This window comes from Carassius carassius, chromosome 20 (genome assembly GCF_963082965.1).
Source record: "Carassius carassius chromosome 20, fCarCar2.1, whole genome shotgun sequence".
NCBI classification, from domain to species: Eukaryota; Metazoa; Chordata; class Actinopteri; order Cypriniformes; family Cyprinidae; genus Carassius; species Carassius carassius.
Genome location: NC_081774.1, coordinates 14,330,919 through 14,353,800, shown reverse-complemented (window position 1 = coordinate 14,353,800; position 22,882 = coordinate 14,330,919). Strand labels below are relative to the sequence as shown.

General features: G+C 37.3%; 1 protein-coding gene across 6 annotated transcripts in view; it reads right to left on the bottom strand.

The window, feature by feature from the left end:
- The window catches only part of LOC132096423 (catenin delta-2-like), an 88,175-nt gene that overhangs the window by 12,054 nt on the left and 53,239 nt on the right, over window positions 1-22,882 (bottom strand). For all 6 annotated transcript variants that reach the window (XM_059501761.1, XM_059501762.1, XM_059501763.1 and 3 more), the window contains 4 exons: window positions 12,179-12,311; window positions 11,538-11,751; window positions 4,389-4,572; window positions 916-1,033 (listed from right to left, as the gene is read on the bottom strand). In XM_059501761.1, the coding sequence (XP_059357744.1) occupies window positions 916-1,033; window positions 4,389-4,572; window positions 11,538-11,751; window positions 12,179-12,311 (649 nt within the window). The remainder of the gene's footprint in view (window positions 1-915; window positions 1,034-4,388; window positions 4,573-11,537; window positions 11,752-12,178; window positions 12,312-22,882) is intronic.

Here is a 22,882-nt window from a genome sequence, read left to right as displayed (position 1 = left end):
CAACATTGTAATAATAAAATATTATTTTATTTTGTGTTCAGCTGAAAACAGCTATTTCTGCATGTAAACCTGCTTCACCAGTGAAGCTCAAATTAGCATGAAATTCCCACTGATCAGTGTGTACTGTTTAGAAATCAACTATAGTTTGTTTTAATTATTAAGTTCAAATCATTTTGGTTTAATAATATAGAACTGTTGTAATGACGCTGACGCACCGGTGCTGGAGTAACAATTTCTCGCTGTTATTTAATCGGTTTGATATTGAATTAATGTCAGATTATTGCTGTAATTAACAAACAGCATCTGAAGGCTATAGTTCACTACCTTCGCACCCCATTGTTTCACTTCATTCGATCACAACTTCCCTCTTATGTCATGCTCCTCCGGAGTACCAGAGCACATTCACATGTGCACTCTTCAAAAACAGCACATTCTTTCCCAAACTAAAAGATGTACTACCTGATAGCATGCTTAGTTCTCTCAAGAGCATGATGAATTTAAGCCATGCAAACAAGAAACTCTGCTTCTAACCGCAGATAGTTTCAGCCACACAACTACAGTTTATAATGTAGAGTGCAAATGTTTGTTGGAACTATGGTTTTGGGAAACACTGAATCACTGAACTATGTTGGCAAGTTGTGTCCATAGTTGGCTAACAATAGTGTTATGTGCAGTATTCATCAGAGTGTGAGCGAACGGACTGTGGGTGGGTGGTTAGTGGGCGTGCGGTCTTAGACTAATCTGGTCTAGACTGGGTTTTTTTGCCCATTTTGCATTGTGTGTTCAATTTCGTGGAGAAGTGCTCCAAATGGTTGGGGAGTAAAACCTGCACAACTAAACCTGCTAGAAATCTCGGAAGTGCTCTGCTGAATGCATATACTTTGGTACAAATGGCAGAGGAGGGAAAGGTCAAACCTTGCTGTCGATCTCACTGGTGCCCAGGGCTGTCTGGATGACGTAGAGCAGCGCATCAGTCAGTCCCTCACACTCTCTCATCCTGCGGCGGGCCTCTTCTCCGGCTGAGCTCACATTCCTGTAGAGAACACATTCACACAATGTCACGCATGTTTTATTATTGACTCGATTGATTATGTTTTGGCAGTTCTAAGCTTCTAAATCAATACTCAACCAACCAAAGGGCAGATGGTCTTCAACATCAATAAGCTTTTCATGGAAATGTGTAGTAACTCACTTTTCCCCCAAGTTCTTTTCAAACAGAGCAATGTTTGGACAGCAGATTTTTATACATTTTTAAAGAAGTTTTTAACGTAGAAAAATTCCAAGCATCAGCTTTATGAATCACCAGCACCATGCCTCAAAGCAACAAGCTTAGCATCCCAAGAGCTGGAGCCTCGGGAGACCTGAATCGGGAAATCTGATCTGAGCAGGGCCTTATTCGAAGGTGCCTGTGAGAAATCAAAGACCGCATCCTGTCGTCTCTCTCTCTCGCACTCTCCAAGAAGCTTCTAAGAGACCTGTGTGTCTCAGGCAGCTGCAGGTGGTGTGGCAACTGTGTCCAACCATTAAATATTCAATCAGACTTCTAGTTCCTCAGCCATCCATGAAGAGGATTAATTATCACGCTGGGCGTAGGGAGCTTAGTCCAGCCATCCAAGAGTGACTCAGCACTTTCTACAATCCTGCTGCTTCAAACCTGAAAGCTGATGTGCAGGAGGAGAGAGGATGGTATATGCATGTAGTATGTGCTATAAATGTAAAGTTCTGTTAATATCAAAATGAGTTTTGCAGCAAAAAGTTCCTGAGCTCTGAAGTACCTGCAGATTTTTTGATGTTTTGATTGAGCTTGTAATAGCTCCAAAATACACCTTTCCATCTAGTCAGCAAAAACTAGAAACTGGAAAATATGATTTTAAAATTAACAATATCAAAGCATTAAACTGAAAAGCCTAAACATGTGCAAATAATGTGATCATCACTTTTGCATGATGCATCAACATTCGTCATTCGTCAAATTACAAAGCCACAAGATACAGCAGTCAAATGTATTAGAGAGGCTTTTTAGACAGCACATAGTGGACAACCCAGATACATAAACATCTGATACTATGCCAAAGGTTCTCCCATGCCTGTGTCCTGCCAAATCCAATCTCATTCAAACCATTGGACTCTAAACTATAGGCGTTTTAATGCCTCATCAAAAAGTTGGTCAAGTTATGGCAATATTTTAAGTTGTTTAACTTTTGATTATTACTTAATCAAAAGTTTATTTTGTTGTTTAGAATATGTGCAAGTTAACCATTTAACATTAAGATAAAATAATCAAGCCATACTCTTAGATTTGAAATGTTTAGATCTGTGATACATAAAAGTTATTATACAACATTTTTATATTTTTGACAAATTTTAGGACAAAATATATTGAAATATAATAATATTACCATTCTTTTCCCCCCTGAAATGACTGCTTCAATGCGGCGTGGCATGGAGGCAATGAAAAGTGCTCCAAAATCTCCTGATAGCTAGCTGCATTGACCCTGCCCTTGATAAAACACAGTGGACCAACACCAGCAGCTGACATGGCACCCCAGACCATCAATGACTGTGGGTACTTGACACTGGACTTCAGGTATTTTGGCATTTCCTTCTCCCCAGTCTTCCTCCAGACTCTGGCACCTTGATTTCCGAATGTCAGGCGCTTCTGCCGCTGTTTCTGGTTCAAAAGTGGCTTGACCTGGGGAATGCGGCACCTGTAGCCCATTTCCTGCACACGCCTGTGCACGGTGGCTCTGGATGTTTCTACTCCAGACTCAGTCCACTGCTTCCGCAGGTCCCCCAAGGTCTGGAATCGGTCCTTCTCCACAATCTTCCTCAGGGTCCGGTCACCTCTTCTCGTTGTGCAGCATTTTTTGCCACACTTTTTCCTTCCCACAGACTTCCCACTGAGGTGCCTTGATACAGCACTCTGGGAACAGCCTATTCATTCAGAAATTTCTTTCTGTGTCTTACCCTCTCGCTTGAGGGTGTCAATGATGGCCTTCTGGTCAGCAGTCAGGTCGGCAGTCTTACCCATGATTGCGGTTTTGAGTAATGAACCAGGCTGGGAGTTTTTAAAAGCCTCAGGAATCTTTTGCAGGTGTTTAGAGTTAATTAGTTGATTCAGATGATTAGGTTAATAGCTTGTTTAGAGAACCTTTTCATGATATGCTAATTTTTTGAGATAGGAATTTTGGGTTTTCATGAGCTGTATGCCAAAATCATCAGTATTAAAAAAATAAAAGACCTGAAATATTTCAGTTGGTGTGCAATGAATCTAAAATATATGAAAGTTTAATTTTTATCATTACATTATGGAAAATAATGAACTTTATCACAATATGCTAATTTTTTGAGAAGGACCTGTATATATATATATATATATATATATATATATATATATATATATATATATCATTCTGTTTCTGTAAAGCACGTGCATTTTGATATATAATTTATTCATGGGATGGGAAAGATGTTTTTTCAGTAGCCATTACTCCAGTCTTCAGTATCACATGATCCTTCAGAAAGCATTCTGATGTTGATTTGATGCTCAAGAAACATTTCTAATTATTATTGATGTTCAAAACAATTGTGCTGATTTACTATTTTTGTAAAAAAAAAAACATGATTGTTTTAATTTAGGATTCTTTGATTAATATTAATTTCAAAAGAACAGCATTTATTTAAAATGGAAATCTTTTGTAGTAATATAAATGTATTTACTGTCACTTTCAGTGAAGACATCAGTTTAATGCATCCTTGCCTTCATATTAATTTCTTTAATATATGATAATGAATGGAGTAGCTAAAGGAACTGGCAACATAATTGCTTTGGAGTCCAAAGGAGATTTTTGCAAGGGGAAGGCTTTGGCATGCCACCAGGTCCACAATCACATTGCCTAACACTATTCCAGAGCTACAGAATCCTATTGTTGAATCCCACCAATACTGGGCAGAATATAATCCTACTAAAGTGGCAGAATGAGCTCTATCACAAAATGGTTTTATGCACAAATTCTTATACTGGCCAAATTCATCAACTGCAACTGAATCTATTTATTCAAATCAATTAACTTAAGTTATCAGTGAAGGGCTCCTGCAAAAGCCTCCGAGACCCCAATATACGCTGACATTTCTGAAGGCAAACAAATTCATCATATCATGTCGCTTTGAAAGACAGAAACGCTCAGGCATTAACATAATATTTGCATAATTCTTACTTGAATAATCACCTAATAAAACAATGATTGCTTCTAGGTGAAGATTAAGCTTCTTAAGAGCAAAAACAGGTCCTTCAAAGTGATGCTTTGCCTGTACATAAATATGTATGAACAATGAAAGACAATAGATGTTGAATTAAAACTTGGATTGACATTAATTAGGAACTGTACCTGAGGCACCCGGTAGCATTGCGGAGCACCTGTGAGGAATGCAGGTGCAGCTTGCGGTCGTCCTGGAGGGGCAAGGTGTCCCAGCCCGAGTGAGGAATAATGACTGTGTTGGTCAGCACTGCCAGAGCGTCCTGAATTATGGGCATCTTCAGAGCATCGCACGAGGACAAGTTCCACAGCACACCTGTACACAAGAACATCAGCTATGAACCAAAAAATGTCTGATCCAGTGGAGAATACACACACTGTATTTATAGACTACAATTTCTCTTCTTAACCTTGAGTTTTTGTTGTGCAGAAAAAGATATAATTAAAAACACTGATTACGGCAGGCTACAAACATTCTTTTGAATATTGCATGAGGTCTTGGTCAAGACCCCTCAAATGAAACACTTTCAAAAGTTTCACTAGTGTGTCCTCATCAGCTCTTAGTATGAACGTTTGAGGGTGTGATCCAAGCCACATCGCAATCAAGAATGAACTGTGAACTGCTAGAAAGTAGCATGCAGCTGAACTGTAGCTCATTTAGAATATTATTAAAAGTAGTACGTTATAAATATTTCATATATTTCATGAGACCCCTACAGCTCTGATGCAGTGAACAAGGGAGCGTTTTTGCATGTTCCTCCTCCCTGCTGCTAGCAGAGTATAAAGCTCTGTCCCAGCTAATTGCATGTTATCTTGTTTGTTAAATATCACAGACTTACAGTCCTAAATAGTATGGTGCATCCCATATTATACAGTAGTATGATTACAGCAGTATGTCAAAAGTAGAATATATATATATATATATATATATATATATATATATATATATATATATATATATATATATATATATATATATATATATATATATATATATATATATATATATATATATATATATATATATATATATATATATATATATATATATATATTATATATATATATATAATTTTTTTTTTTATATTTTTTTTTTCATTCAGCAATAATGGATTAAATGTACCCCTACCTCCATATATAAATATATAAATATAGACTTTTATAATGTATATTTAAAATGTATAATGACTTTTACAAGATTATAAATGTTTAAAACAACATTTTAAATAATTGCTGCTCTTTTGAACTTCGTCTAAAAAAAAATATACACACACCATATCATCCACAAAAATATTATGCAGAACAGCTATTTTTAATATTCATTATAATAAAAAATGTTTCTTGAGCACCAAATCAGCATATTAAAATGATTTCTAGAATGATCATGTGATATTATTTAATAATATTACATTTCTTACTGTATTTTGATCAAACAAGAGACTTTCAAAAACATCAAAATCTGACCCTAAATTTTTGGTACTGCATGTTTGTTCTAAAATGTTCACTCCTGTGTTATAACAAAAAGCTTCCCAAAATAGTGCACAAAATTTAGACCAGTGAAACCAAAATCCTAAAAATAGTATCCCAAATGGCAGAGTAAATCCATATTTCATTTTTTTTGTCCAAAAAGAGGAGTTTGTTTTCAGTTCAATATGTCCAGAAAAACAAGTTTGAAGCTGCCACAGTACTTACACATTTATCTAGATGCTAGAACACAAGCAAGCTCAAAATGTATCAAATGCTACTCATTACTGTATAAAAGGTGATGATAGTGCAAATGTATCTGTTGTTGTTGTTACGTATTCAAAAGTATATACTATAGTGATAGTATCAGAGGTGGAAAGTAACGAATTACATTTACTCGCGTTACTGTAATTGAGTAGCTTTTTTGTGTACTAATACTTTTTAAAGTAATTTTTTAAATCTGTAATTTTACTTTTACTTAAGTATATTTTGTTTAAAGTATTGTACTTCGCTACATTTTAAAACACATTAATTACTGAGTAAAAAAAAAAAAAAAATCTCTCCCTGGAAACTACAGCAGTAAATAATGGGCAGGAGGGCAAACTGGCGCTAAAATCACAAGAAAGATGCAGACGGTCAAAACAGGCGTTAGTGGTGCAGACACCGCTGAAAACGAAATCCCGTCATATTCTGAAGTTGAACTCGAAGGAAATGAAGTGAACCCCTGGCCATATGTATGCTCTATTATGCAGTGTAAGCTGTACTTGCCTAGGAAGACCAAACTAGCAGCTTATAAAATCTCGACAAGACATCAACCCTTCGCAAAATGTAGAGGTAAGCTAAATAATTGAATCGTTGCATTGGTGGTTAAAATGAAGCTTTGACATTTTAGCAAGATGTTTTGCACAAATTAGCCAAAAAGACAGTGGTGAGGAGTGTGCTATATATATATCGTCTGCGATAATATCATATTTTTTGTTTTAATGATGTGCGCGCGCATTTATAGTGCGTTCTTTCACTGTGTGATTCAGTCTCCTAAAATGCATTTAGAATGATCACAAAATTGAAGATATAGGGGCAGAAAATTCACATATTTATATAATTTCATATATTAAATCAAAATCACACAAAGAATGCCGTCTTTTCCTCCAAAAATCATCATGAATATATACATACATACATACATACATATATCAGTTCAGTAAACAAGTTAATTAAGAGACTTGCGTTTTAGACACCATATTGCCTTTTTAGCTCTATTTCTACAACAGAAAATTATTCCAAACACAGCCACCAAATCACAGTTTTGCATCTCTGAGCAACGTGACAGTGGGTGCTTCTCAATATCCCTACTCGTCTCCTCGCTCCTCCGTCCTCCATCCTATGACCCGGAAACCGATCGAACACAGCCATCTTGAAGGACATCTCAATTCTCTAATTGCACCACGAGGAGACGAGGATCGAGGAGGGAGGAGGCTTCATGAGGAGAGATGAGCGAGGATACACAGGTGTATCCTATGCGGAAGTATTTTATCGACTTAACGTGACGCACGTATAAATTCTCCTCCCCCTTCACATCTGTTGTTACAATTTTTATTTATATCTTACCTTTTCACTTCAAATAAACCATGCATGTCATATATTTCAAACAGGGCATCTTGCTTTATTAATATTTATTATGAATGTCTTAATTAACAAACTTTAACAACATAAGGGCAGATCCCTTTAATTACAGCTGATGACACTTTGAAGTAACGCTGAAGGGAGCGAGGATAAATCATTTCACTTGATTCAAGTCCTCCATCCTCACGTCTTTTCATTGCGTCCTTCCCTCGCATCCTGAAAGGGTGGAGCTAAGACACGAGGAAAGGAAGCGAGGAAAGGAAACGAGGATGCACAAATATGAATTGAGAAGCACCCAGTGTTTCGTTCCTGAATGAATCAACCGTTTAAATGATTTGGTTCAATCGCAATGACTCACTTATTAACAGTGACTTGCTGACACATACTGGCCATTTTAATTTCACATTTAAAGTATCTTTTGATTTTTTTTAAATAATGAATTTCTTATCATTTCAAATGAGTATTCAACATTTTATGTCTTGTATATCAAAACATTATTCATGCATTTGTAACTGCAGGTTAAATGCATTCTTGTCCTGCACTAAACAGTGTAATACATCTAAATGCCACTTCCAATGAATCTTCTGCATTTCCTCTGCATTAAAATATGAGTTTGTTGATACTGATTTGCCTGGTAACAGCCCAAATGTTTTATTATTCTTAATAACTGATTCCTTTAATTAAAAACAACTAGTTTGAGATTAATAGACCTATCCCAGGGGTGTCAAACTCAGTTCCTGGAGGGCCATAGCCCTGCAGAGTTTAGTTCTAACACTGCTCCAGCACATATATCATGTAGTTTTCAAATAAACCTAAATGATTAGATTAGCTGGATCAGGTGTGTTTAATTAGGGTTAAATCTAAACTGTGCAGGACTGTGGCCCTCCAGGAACTGAGTTTGACACCCTTGGCCTGTCCCATTTTTGACTCCCTCCCACTGTTAAAATGTAACTAAGTAATTTTTACTCTGAGTAAATTTTAAATGAGCTACTTTTTACTTTTACTTGAGTTGATTTTTAGACTGGTACTTTTACTTGTACTTAAGTAAAATTTCATTAATGTAATGATACTTTTACTTGAGTTGAATATTTTTGTACTCTTTCCACCTCTGGATAGTATATAGTATATATACAACAGTGAAGTACATACTTTTATTACATAGTAGAAGCATACAAATTGAGAAACAGTCTATGAATGCTTGCCTGTCATTTGTTTGGTACCCTCCAGTAATGCGAGTTTGCCATGTGGCATCACCCATTACGTTCATGTGGGACACTATAATCACCTTTTTATGAGTTGGTAATGGTAAGAAACATCTTCCTTACAAATGTTTCTCAATTCAGCTCATAGGCTATTTTTTGGATGTCTCACTGCCATTTAGGTCATGGAGGACCTCACTAAAGAAATGATGTGCTAAATCCAAGGGCTCTAGGTTTGACTGGTTAGCATTGGCCTGTTAGCCCCTACTGTTAGATGCTATAACTACACCATCTGGTTCTAAAAAGCATCTTTCATCATTGACAGCCATTCAGAATTGGCAATGCATAACCAAGCAGCATATATATTACTAACTTTTTTCATTACATTTAATTTCATGGACTCACTGCAGTGTATAGGGAGCACTTTTGTAGGTCCTTCCTCTGTGCTGCTAGCAGGGTGTACAGCTCTGTGCTCCAGCCAATTTAATCTCATCTTATCCTATCCAATCTTGTTTGTTAAACATCAAAGACTTCCTGTTTTTATGCAACCACCTGCAGAATGAAGAGTTCTGAGCTCAAATTCTGGCCCCAGCAGGCAAAACAGGCCGTTTCTGGCTTCAGCAATCATTCAGCGACTGGGGTCTGCGGAGATGTTGCGTGAGGAGGGTTTATTATGGACTGACGAGAGGACACTTTGTCTCCTAATTTAAACCACTCTCTAATTTACTTGTTAATTGTCTTTGAAAAAGCATAAATGGCTTCTCGCCTCTTTCCAAATGTTGCAGCTAAAGTGAGTACAAGCACAGAGATATGTAGCTGTAATAAGCACATGTCACTCAGCTTCACTATTTTTAATTTGAAACATTTTCAATGTTTCTCTGAGCTCTGGATTCAGGAAGAATTTTTCAATTGATGGACATTTTGTTTGCTCGCTAGGCTGAAACACAAGGAAGCTGCAGCATTCTATTGAAGTGTCTCCCAACAATTCAGCATCTGACATTTATGAAATGCCTCAAAAAAGCAAATTGCTGCCTAATTTTTCCAACATCTCTCAGGAATCGTTTCAGTACCACAAATATTTCTATAGGATTGAGAAAAGCCTCTGTCTTCTGTCAAAGCATCAAGACTCATTATACACAAGTCCCTAAAGCACTGGTATTATCCTTAATTATTATAGCCCTAAACAATTAGAAGATAATTAACGAATCATTTAATGGGTAGTGGGGTCTACAGTAACAAGCTGATGATTCTAGGAGAGCTGATTAACAAATTGCGCCCAATTATATAGAAGCCAGAGATAGTGACAGAAAGGTCACATACAATGTATTTGTATGCTGAACTTGGTGAGAGGGGAAATGAAAATACCACACATTCAAAGATGGGCGGCAGATACTGTGTCCTAATCAGTCGCGACATGGTTTGTTGACTTTTTTTCTTTTAATTTCTACTGTCAAATCTCACTGGTTCAACATCCCTTTCCATATAACTAGATACTATAATTGAAATATTGTGCTCTTCAAGTGGAAATATCGTAATAATAAGGTATGAGTATATGAATGGCCAAGCAAAGTCATATTTGCAAGTGGGAATCTTTGAATTCTAGATGATGCACCAAGTTGTGACTTTGGGAGCATGACGTTTTAAAACACCAATCTTAATATATACAATATATACATATAATATAATATAATGTAATATAACACACCTAAAATGTTTATATACAGATCTGTGAGCAGAAAACACTCCAGTTACAGATGTAACCTTGGTTCACTGAGATAAGGGAATGAGCGATGTGTATGTAAACTGTGACTCTGCACCAGGTCTTGGTCAGTTCTTTGTGAACTGCATGCAGGAACGAGGTGGGCCACTAGTGGGAAGGCAGTTGACAGCATCCCGGCAAGAAACACTCATCTAAAAGGCCATGGGCGGGGGCTTCTGGAGCCGACCACTCGAGACCCAGATCCTTCACTACCATGGAGAGAACACGGATCAGCTCAGTGTCCGATTTTGGCTACTGGTTGGGAAGATGGGCGGGCTACGGGCTCCTCGCCGGAAGCGCACAATTCTTCAGCATCTGATGCCTTCAAGGACATCGAGTCATCGATGGCAATCTCTTCCTTGGAGGCACCAAAGGAAACCAAGCAGCTCGCTGCAATGCAGGAGCATTGATCCTCTTGTGTGAAGCACACTGGTGCGATGAGGCTAAGCGGGGAGAGGGGGGCATGCGGGTGCTGGGCTGACATGAAACCACTCACACCCATGGAGAGAGAGCTGCTGCTCAGCACTTTCGTTCTCTTAGGAGAGAAAGGAAATGGGATAGTGGAGTCGGAAGTACTGCCTTCAGTGAAGAAGGCGATCTGCAAGCGAAGACTGCCCATGCAGGCAACACATTTGCTGTGGCCGTCTGACTCGTGCAAGGGCTACTTTGCAACAATGCACGCTGGAAATTTGCTCTAATTTGCTCTTTTAGAAAGCACCAGATGGCCGCAGGGGAGACTTGTCAGTGAAGTCAGTGAAGAGATGGTCCTCGTCACTGAAGCAGAAGATTCTGACGAAATGGCGCTGCAAGCCGAATTATATACACATCAGCTCCGCCCTTTCTGGCAGGCTAAATCACCATTGGTTTGTGCAGCTACAAAAACGTGAACAAATCAGGTTTGTTTTATATAACAAAACATTCAGTTGAGATCTTAAATAATACACTGAAATTAATAATTTTCATGAATTTATATGCTGTTATTTGGCTTATTGTTCACAATATAATTCTTTTATTTAGTTTTATGCTTCTGACTTGAATGCATATCAAAATAACACATGTACGACTCAGCTGTATACTTTTACCAGGTGCACTTGAAGGCGGAGGAAGTTCTGCAGCATTTTCTCTTTCAGTGTGGTCAAACAAATTACTTCTCATCAGTATCCCGTTACGCCAGAGAACAAAAGAGAAGGACTGAAACTGAATTATAAATAAAAGTGCTTAATGTGTTCTGAGCACCTGTGAGCAGTTCTCTGATCTCCACGTCTGTTTTCTTGCGCAGGAGCCGCACAAGTGCAGGGATCCCACCGCAGTTCTTCAGGGCGATCTTGTTGTCGTCGTTGGCCTTGCCGTAAACCAGGTTCCTGAGTGCACCACAGGCGCTCCTGTGCACATCTGTCATACGGTGATCCAGCAAGTCCACCAGCAGCTGGATCCCACCCTGCCTCCGTATCTGATATTTATCAGGAATAATTTACTTTTTAAAAATATGTTAAACTAAAAAAGATAATATTACACAGTATTACAGTTTTTTCTGCATTCCGGATCAAATAAATGCAGCTGAGGTGAGCAAAATAGATTCTTATGAGATTGTTAAAAATGAATGTTGCTGTTGGCATCTGAAAAAATTGCCAAGTTTCCACAAAGTGACATAAAGAGTAAAAGCATTTCCTCCTTTTTATTAAAAGTTCATAAGCCTTTATATTTTGTTATCTTAATTATGTGTGATTATATGGTTAGCTTTACTTTATCGTGCACTAACTAGCCTGAATCAGCAGGTAAATTCAAATTAACCTGAAATAATGATCCTCACTTCAAGGCCTTATTAGTACATAGTCTATATATGCAGAATGTGTGTGATGTTGGTATTCAGGAGTTACCTCTGATTTGATCTTGTTGTCTCCAAAGCACAAGTGCTGGAGGTAGGCGGCAGCGTTGGACTGTACCGATGGAAACTGGTGCTGCAGCATTTGGATAACCTCCGGCAGTTCAGGATCCCTCCAGCCAAATTCCCTGAAGAGGCACATATACACACAAAAGTGAACGTGGAGAAGCTTTGACCTAAAGAAACATAGTAACATTAATATAGCATGTTTGTGAATAACAGCATACGCTATCAGTCAAAAGATTTTGAACGGTAATATTTGTTATGTTTTTCTTAAAGAAGTCTCTTTTGCTCAACAAGCCTGCATTTATTTGATCCAAAGTATCAAATTAACATTTTGAAATATTTTTACTCTTAAAAAAAAGTGATTTCATTGTGATTGTGTATCATTACTCCAGTCACATGATCCTTCTGAAATCATTGTAATATTCTGATTTGCTGCTCAAACACATTTATTATTGTTATTGTTGAAAACAGCCTAGCTGAATTTTTTTTTTTTGAAGAATAGAAAGTTCAGAAGAACAGCATTTATCTGAAATGAAAATCTTTTGTAACATTAAAAATGTTATATATTATTATAAATAAATTATAAAACATTTTGAATTGTGTAGTGTATAATGTTACAAAAGCTTTTCAGATAAATGCTGATCTTTGGATCTCTTTTATTCATCAAATCCTGAAAAAAAAATGTACTCTACAGTTTTAAATATTGATAATAACAATAAGTAGAAATCAGCATTTCAGAATGAGTTCTGAAGGATCATGTGACACTGACTGAAGACTGGAGTAATGATGCTGAAAGTTTATCACAGGAATAAATTATATTTAAAAACATATTCAAATAGAAAGCATTTCTATTTGAATATTCAAAAAATTACTATTTTGCTGTATTCATTATTGCTGTATTTGTATCAAATAAATGCAAACTTGGTGAACAGAAGAGACTTCTTTAAAAAACATAAAAATCTTTCTGTTCAAAACCTTTGACTGGTAGTGTATTTCTTTCATATGGCGTATAAACATTTTTAAAAACATTCTCCTCTCTGAAGCTCTGACTCTTTTTCTTTGCAATTAATCAAACTGAATGCAACATACTCCAACTTTCTGCCAACATCTGTGGTCTCCCACTGTTAAATGCACTACTTTTCTGCTTTGAAAATAGTAAAGTAATACTAATTAACACAAAAACGAATGCCACGTACAATGAAAACAAATTAACCTAAAAAAATGATGCATGACAGTGTTTTGTAAGGAGAAAAAAATAAATAATAAAAATAATAATCACGTAGAAGAAACAAAGGTTTCACAGCCACCAAATGTAAGCAATCATTTTTAAATTCTGATTTTGATGCTTTCTGCAGAGGTACGTTAGATCTCAGCTAATGTATACAGACAATAACATCCTCCCAAAAATATTGGCCTTATCAAGGGGTATCAGTGACAGCTGTGCTATTGCCTAGAGCAGTCCTAAGGTGCCTGGAACCCACACAGAAGAAGATCTACATTTCCTAAACCCTTGGGTCCTGCAGCTCTATCTGAAGAATACCAGTACCAACAATGTGATTTAAAAAAGCAGCAGAAGTAAATTCAACATACTATTCTGAAGTCTGCTCTGAAACACATGTTGGCAAGCGAGAAGAACATTGTGTTTTTCTCTTTCTCTCATTCTCAGACAACAAAACACTGTCTCTACGCTACCACCATGTCAGAGGCTGTCGAACTAAAAGAATCAATTCAAATAAAAAGATCCAGTATGAAATAAATGGTATGGTAATGATAGATAGAGGGCACAAGGAAGGTGGGAAAAGAATAAAGAAAAACTAAGACGCGGCGGTAGAGAGAAAATGCGATGCTTGCAAAAAACAACAACTTGATGGACAAACATCTCTGGGTAAGAGGCACCATGGGAAACATCTATTGTAGAATTTCCCATTTCTCTCTAGCACTACCAGTAAACCTGAGAGGGCAATTGTGGTCAACAAAGAAGAATGGGATCCATTGGGAATAGGCCAAAATGGGATAATCCTGAAAGATGGCTACTTCGTTTTCACTTGCTGTCTCTTTGTTGCTTTTTATAATTGTTTAACCTTGAGAAATGAATGCTTGTTTAAATCACATCTCACTAAGCTGCTATGTTGAGAGCTTTGTTCACAAAACAAAGAACCAAATCCATTACATAGAGTAGGAAATGCCCAGCAGCCCACAAAACGGCAAGGCAAACTCTCCAATGCATTGGATACAATGACAGGAGGCTTTCATAAATCACAGGAGAGGGGCTAATTGATAATGTTTGCATTAATCAGTAATTAAAGTGTTACACAAAATGGCTATAAAATGAATGAAGTTTATATGGTAATCAATGTGGCGCTGGCTCATATGTCAACTCTAGGTTAATTAGTGCAAATAAATTTTTGACAGAAGCTCTAAAATGACTCTGTTAATTAACTAGTGCACTAAAGTGAAATTATTCACTCAATGTTTACCTCATGTAATTATAAATGGCAGTTAATCAGAAGGCATTGCCCCAATGCTTTACCAGCTCCTGAGTTCATCAAGAAATGTCATTTGTGTTTAGCAAAGCAAAAAGCTACAGCTAGCTGCTTTGACAATAATATATTACAACCAATAACATAATATAACCATAAGGAACCAACTATCTTGTGAATGTGATGCAACAGTTCAATAAACAATATAATAAGTTAATGCTGTGTAACATTAGGGACAGTTTTATTTACTCTGCATATTTTCATCTTTTGTCATTGTGCTATAAAATCACCCTGTAAGTTTCAGAACTCAAAACTTTCTTGTTAGTCTAAAAACAACTTTCTGCCAAAACGACAGTTTGTGGAATGTACCACTCTATGATGTAATAGTGTGGCTAAGCCCCGCCTCTGCAGAAAAAGATCAACGCTTACTTCTACATTGCTGCCAGTTTAGCCCTGCCCACCGATTCACAGACGTAGTGTAAATAACTAGAAGCAGATGCAGGTCTACGCAGATACAAAACCATAAAGATGGCTCCTAAGATAACAAGACGCTGTGCAGTGCCAAACAGTCTTTACATTGCCTTCCCTCTGACAAATATGTTTCAATATAGGTTTTGAAATATGTTTTTAATATATGTGACATATATAAAATTGGCCGTTTTCCTATATTATATATGCACACATATATATGAACATATATATGTACATATATGCACACATATATTTACACATATATGTACACATATATATGTGCATACATATACCTATATAGGTACATATATGCACGTATATATTTTCCTATATGCTCACCTATAATAGTAAAATTAAAATCCATAGCTGCTAGGCAACATAAATAAAAGTCCAAAATGTAGAAATGTACATTATTTATTTACTCAAGATCAATCAAATAGTACAAGAACAAAAATAAGACAAAAAACCTGCTAGGCAACAGAAATAAAAGTCCAAAATATAGAAATGTACATTATGTATATACAAGAACAATCAAATAGTACAAGAAAAAAATTAAGACAAAAAACTGAACAGAAAAAAAAAATTATCTTAATTATTCTTTGAAGGTCTGTCATTACGCGCCTCATCATCCTCCTCCTCCTTCGCCGCCTCCTCCTCCTCCTCTTTCTCTTCCTTCCTGCACTATCCAATTATGTTTGATAGGGTGTCCGAGATTTTTATTTTTTCCTCTTTTTTTTTCCTCGGCGCACAAATTTTTTTGCGGATAGGCGTTTTCGTCCACACAGATCTGGCGTTTTGGAAGAGTGAAACCGATGTTTTGAAATCGGGTCCCAGAGTGGAATATTTGAAAACGCCGCTTTTGCGTTTCTTCTCGACGGCGAATCCGTACATTTGCTGAAAATATGGCGTCATCAGCCCACGTCTCGCCCCTAGTCAAACACCACTACATCACCTAACAGCAACAAAAACATGAACAAACACTGAACTCTAACATTAACACGGATTAATAAATGTATTGTTCCATGTTCGTTTGTGTACCACGCGCAGCAAATCCATGTCTTCTTCTCCGTTTTAAGTGTATCTCTGTGGCAGAATTACAGCGCCACATTCTGGTCTGGCATGTATTCTACATCGGTTTCGTGTGGACGTGGATATTTCTTGAGACGAGGGAAAAAAAGATCGGGGGTCCGTCTCCGTGTGGACGGGGCTGAAGAAGTAACGGGTACTTACGGTTATGGATAGAAATGTAGCGGAGTAAAGAGTACAATATTTGCCTCTCAAATGTAGTTGAGTAAAGTCATGAGTACTCCCCAAAAATGACACTCGAGTAAAGTACAGATCCCTCAAAATTGTACTTAAGTACTGTACTCAAGTAAATGTACTCCGTTACTGTCCGGCTCTGTATATCATGTTAATATATTGCCATAGTTAAATTCCATAACATGCCAATTACATGTGATACCAATTTCACATGTTCGCACATACATAAGTTCTTGCATAATTATTTTAGTTAATTCTTAGTTTTTGCCTTGATAATAGAAAATATGAGCTAGGCATCATGTATGACAGTCAAAAATGGGATATGAGCTACAAAATGACCAGACCCTGCCATTAGCTATATAGAAAACATATCTTGTATCTATAGGGCTTATATGTGGATATGGAGAAGCAATACAGGAGACCTATATTTCCTGTATATGCACATATATGCACCTCAATTTTGCCTATATGTGGCATATATATGCATATATGCAGTATATATATGGCATATATGCAGCATATATGCAGTATATATACGCATATATGCAGCATATATATTATCATATATGTGCATATATGTGGGTTGTGCTCTACATCCATACATAACAGAGCATCACAGCACGAATGAATGCATACATAAGTAATGAGGACTAAATGTGAAGTAATGATTTAAATGTGCATATTTATTAGATAACTGCTGCTCTAGAAATCGACTATATCATTTATGATTAAAGTCAGAATAGTAATGGCACCCTGCTCGTCCTCGTTCGCATCATTAAACCTTAGTGCTGAATCATTCCCAGCAGGCCAGTCCTACAGGGACAGGGACATATGCAGAGAGCAAGCTGCTGCAGCCTGGTGACGCTCCCTCCGCTCTGTCAGGTCTTACACTGACAGCCAAATCCTTAACCTCCCCATTACCACAATTAATGCCCGGGTGAGGCCACTCCCCCAGCACAGCTCCAGTCACTATGACACGCCGCTGAAGCTGGGATGAACATACCATTAATCACCAAACATGAATAATCAAACGTCTGCTCAGAGCCCATGCCTGCAAAAAATGTCATCCCTTGCCAAAGCTGGAGAAGGATTTGGCTGGGAAATGACTCATTCACGCTACAGAGAACCGAGAGCTCTTTCGTTATGTGCACGCTCAGACTTGTGATTTCACCCCTCGTGGTCTGATAAGGAGAGATGCTGTGGGTGGGTGGCTGGTCTACTAATAAACTGTTTGTCCCTTAACCTTCACCTGCAGGATCCACCCCTTCATCAGCACGATTAAACCCAGGGTTGACCTTCATTCTAACAGTCAGAAATGAGAGAAGCTCCGTTCCAAAACCTAGTGTGCTGCCTACGTAGAAAGTATTTCAAAGCATGCATGTAGATGTAGATGGTTACAAAAAGACATTTGTGTGGAGGAACTGGATGCCATTCTCCTCATTAGAAGTTAGTGCACCATAAGACTGATGAACTTAATATTTTAGGCTAAAAACTTACATTAAATTATACCTTATTTTGAAAAAAATTGACTCACACAAAGGCTTGTTTTTATAATTAGTGTATTGTTAAGTAAAATGGCAGATGAGAAAATAAATAAAATTATATTTCATTCAATACTGAAGAATGGTTTTATTTTATTCAGAATTTGTGTACACTCTTAAAAACAAAGGTTCCAAAATGGTGTTTTTGCAGTGATGCCATAGAAAACCCATTTTTGGTTCCCAAAAGAACCTTTCATTGAACAGTTCCAAAAATAACAATTTGTAAAGAACATTTAAAAAATCTAAAGAACCTTTTTCTGCATTTGAAAGGTTCCATGGAAGTTCAAGTTTCTTCATAGAGCCACTGATTCCAGTAAAGAACCTTTATTTTTAAGAGTGTAAATCTTAGGCTTAGTATCATCCAGTTAGTTCAACAACATGCAAATATACTGTAAGGTGCTACAGGAATGAGTCTTCAAACCCAGAAATGAGTTAGCATTTTTGAAAGTCTGGTTCCATCTGAATCAATTTTATTTATACTACAACATAAAATACTCCAGAAACATAAAAATTCTACAACATAAAATACACCTCACTCTTGATTTTATACTTTTTTTCAAAGCTTTTACTTTGAAAAGTTCTTCAATTTGTAGATTTTAAATAAAAAGCTGCTTGTGGTGGTGATGTTGCCATCATGTGACCATGGTGCAGTTCATTTATAGCCTAACTTTAGATTTTACTTCCAGCTGACTGTTTTTAGGTTAAAATGTGCAAATGTTGTATTTATTGGTAAAGAATATCTTGGTGAACAAAATGTGTAAGAATCATACACTTTTGTTGGTCACAGAGTTTATTTTCTGCAATACCAAAGAACATAACAAATCATATTGGCTTTTTGTTGAGGAACGCAGGATGATACAAACTTCTAGTTTGACCAACAAAATAACATAATTCCTGCAACTATCCACTAAACTAAAATTAATTTTTGAGTTGCTGCCTAAAGAAAGAGTTCCAAATTATGAGGTTCTCCAATGACCAGGATGCTGTTTATAGTATATATGCGGCGAAGCTGCTAACTAGGTTTTGGAAAGGATTGGGTCTTGTTGTCTTAGGCCCCGTCCACACTGAGACGTGTTTCGTGTATACGCATACATTTTGTATCGTATACGCACAAGTCTTCTTCTCCGTTTTTATTGTATCTCTGTGGCAGAATTACAGCGCCACATACTGGTCTGGCATGTATACTACATCGTTTTGTGTACGTTTTGTGGTTTTGGTGGATGCAGATATTTCTTGAGACGATGAAAAAAAAAGATTGGATAGGGAAAGCTCTGGCTTCGTGTGGACGTAGCCTTAGACTTATAAAAGGTTTGCTAAGCATGCTGTTTGAAAATCCTTCAGCAGAAGGTGATGTAAGATTTAAGCACTCACTGGATTGAGACAAACTCTCCTGTTTGTGACAGGTCTTTGTTTGGGCTTTTGTTCTGATTCAGTCAGGTGAGCCTATCTTTCATTCCCATAGCAGAAACATTAACACCACAAAACCCAGCTTCATGTTTCAGCGCAGCAGCCCAAATAACCCACGGGGCCAGAGGAAGAAGAAGAGAAGCCCCTCGTGGACCACTGAATGTCACGTGGCATAAAAAACAGCCAAATAAAAGCATCATAAGTTATGCATTCAGGACACTTGACTGAGCACGATTATTAGAAATAAAGCTAATGGACTGATATTTTGAACGGGATGCAGCAGAGGTAATTCTAATATAGTCTTTACAGATAGATATATATATAGATAGATAGATAGATAGATAGATAGATAGATCAACAGTATGCTTTTCATGATATAGCCTATATATTGAAATTCTGGCTGATAGGATAAGATGACAGGTAATTTTATATTATGGCTGATAACTGGTAAATTACTCATATAATAAAAGTAGTATTTAATTTTTTTTTTATAAAATATAAGCATCTTATATTATATTTAATATAATATAAACATCACAACATTTAATGCACAGGATTAAAGAATAATAGAATATTAAAGAAATAATTAAGAATAAATATTCCTTTTTTAAATAATTTTTACAAATAAACTAAACTCAATTTACCATAAATGTACACAGCTCTTAGAAACAGCAACCTTAATAAATATCCAATACTGGCTGGCACAATATGTTTATGTACTGACAAAATGAGATATTGTGCATCCTTACGTTTTAGTTAAAACTATCTGTAACGATTAAAACTCCATGATCACGGGAAGAAGGAGGCGGGAACCAGCGGACAATCAAATATAAACTTTAATAATCAAAATAAATACAAAACAGCGCGTCAGCCCCTCACGGACGACTGACGCGCACAAATAAAAAGCAAACTAAAACTAAAACCCAGGCCTGGTCCTTTCTCGTCCGTCACTGTCATCGCTCCGGTTTTATATCCCTCCATCTCTCTGTGGGACTCGAGACCGGTGGGTCGAACAGGTGTCGCTCATTTCCCAATCACTCCACCGGCCTCGCTCCTGTTCCCATGTCTCTCGGCCCCGCCCCATCTAACAGTATTTTGTGTCTCATTTCCAAAGTCATTGACAAAATAAATGAATAAATACAAAAAAATTAATCAGCATGTATTTTCGGCAGTGATTTCATTGCTAAGGTCAACGCTATGCAATTAGTCAATTCTTTTTCATTTCTTACTCATAGACAGAAGTGACATTGCTTGTATGTTCAAAGTGTGTGCAGCGCCAACAAAAAGTTCACACTACAGACCTGTTTATATGTCATACAACTATCTTCTGGCATTATGGGCAAATGTATAGAGAACTTACACATGCTGAACAGAGTAAATAAGACCAGCCACCAGCCCATGTAATCGCTGCAGCTCTAGCTTGTGGCTTAGCCGATGAAGCGTGCAGACTGTTAAAACAAACCCTCTAATGAGCATAGAGCTCCTCTGTCCTCTCGGCTTGCTCCCTGGCTTTCCTAGTCAAACGCGAGCACAGCTTTGAATAAACTTCACGCACATGAAACATGCACTTCATGCACTTCCATTCTGGTGCGTGCTTTTGTCTGTAAGAAAACGGGGAAAATGACTGCTGGAACAACAACATGTGACAGCTCAATCAAAGGCTGCATGCATACAAAATAGATTAGACAAGAATTGTGGATTCATGGATAAAAGCACTGCCAAAACACAATTTTTCTATTTCACCTTGAAGAGATAGTAATGACAATTCTCCCATAGTTTACTCACAAACATGCTGTTTCAGACCTGTATGACTTTTTGTGGAACATAAAAACTGTTTTTGTTCATGCAATGAAAGTCAGTCAGACCCAAAACGGCTTTAGACACCTTTAAGCTTTATTTTATAAACACAAAACATAAAACAAAATGTGCTCATAGAATAAAGTAATACAGGTTTGAAACGACATGAGGGTGAGTTAATGTTGACAGAATCTTTACAATTCCCATCCCAGACTTACAAAACACAGCAATACTGGACTGACCAATGGCACAAGTTTTGGATGGGATTCTGCATGTCCGACCAATGGAAGATGGGGGTTTGGTCATGAAACATACTTGTGACCCTGGACCACAAAACCAGTCTTAAGTCACTGGGGTACATTTGTAGCAATAGCCAACCATACATTGTATGGGGTCTTTTGATTAGTAATATGCATTGCTAAGGACTAAATTTGGACAACATTAAAGGCGATTTTCTCAATTTTATTTAATTTTTTTGCACCCTCAGATTCCAGATTTTCAAATCGTTGTATTTCGGCCAAATATTGTCCTATCCTAACAAACCAGACATCAAATGGAAAACTAATTTTGTATAAATCTTAATTTAAATTACCCTTATGACTGGTTTTGTGGTCCGTGGTCACATTTGACAACAGTAATTGTCACTTACATGACCTTGCAGTAATTAGCAAACAACAATGATCCAATCAATTCTAATGGACAAAATCAAGTCCCACCATAGACCCTTTTCTCGTTCAATAAGACAACACAATAGGGGAAATATGCAACTTCCTTTTTATACCAACTTTAAAAGGATTCTCCCAAGGTATTCCTCATTCTAACATCCTAAGTTATTTGATTAATATCCTTATTTGGTCATACAGAACATTCCTGTCAACCAATCAGAGTTTAGAATTAGCTTAGTGGGCTGAATAACATTTGTATCAATATATCAAAGGTTGATTTATATTGCTTCAGAACCAACATTTTCTACTTCAGTAAATCAAGTTGTTTGGGGCAACTAACCACCAGTCAGTTTGAGATTACAGATGGCTGATTCTGACAGCTCTCATCCTACAGTAAAACAAACCTCTAATACACTGTTTTGACAGCTGTAAGAGAAACTGGGGACTCAAAGAGCTGCTAACGGCCACATAAATATGGTTTGTGCAGCCAGGAGCGGTGAGCTCTAACAGGGTGTGAACGTGCGACCTGTGGTTGACCCCCTCTTTAGGAAATAGTGGTCAGCAGTGTTGTGGATTCAGCACACACATGCTTGAATGGTCCTGAGAGGCGGCTTGAACTGTCTGCAGTGAGAGAGGTCAGGAAATGTCTCTGTCACGTTCAGTGGCCACTTCATCTCCAGCCACCCACTCAGAGCACAGATCAGAGAATCTGCACTGCACTTCTCAGCATTAGACTATATTAGTGCTTCCACATGCCTGAGTGGGCAAAAGCTTCTGACATTTTTCAACAAAACAGTCACATAAATTTGATTTCCACAAAATGGGCAAATAAATCCTCTCATCTTACATTAACAGCATAATTCTGGAACCAAAGGAGTTCTGTTGAATCACTGACAAGCATATGGCTTATAATGGTGGATATAAGTGAAAGTGAAGTGACATTCAGCCAAGTATGGTGACCCATACTCAGAATTTGTGCTCTGCATTTAACCCATCCGAAATGTACACACACAGAGCAGTGAACACACACACACACACACACACACACCCGGAGCAGTGGGCAGCCATTTAT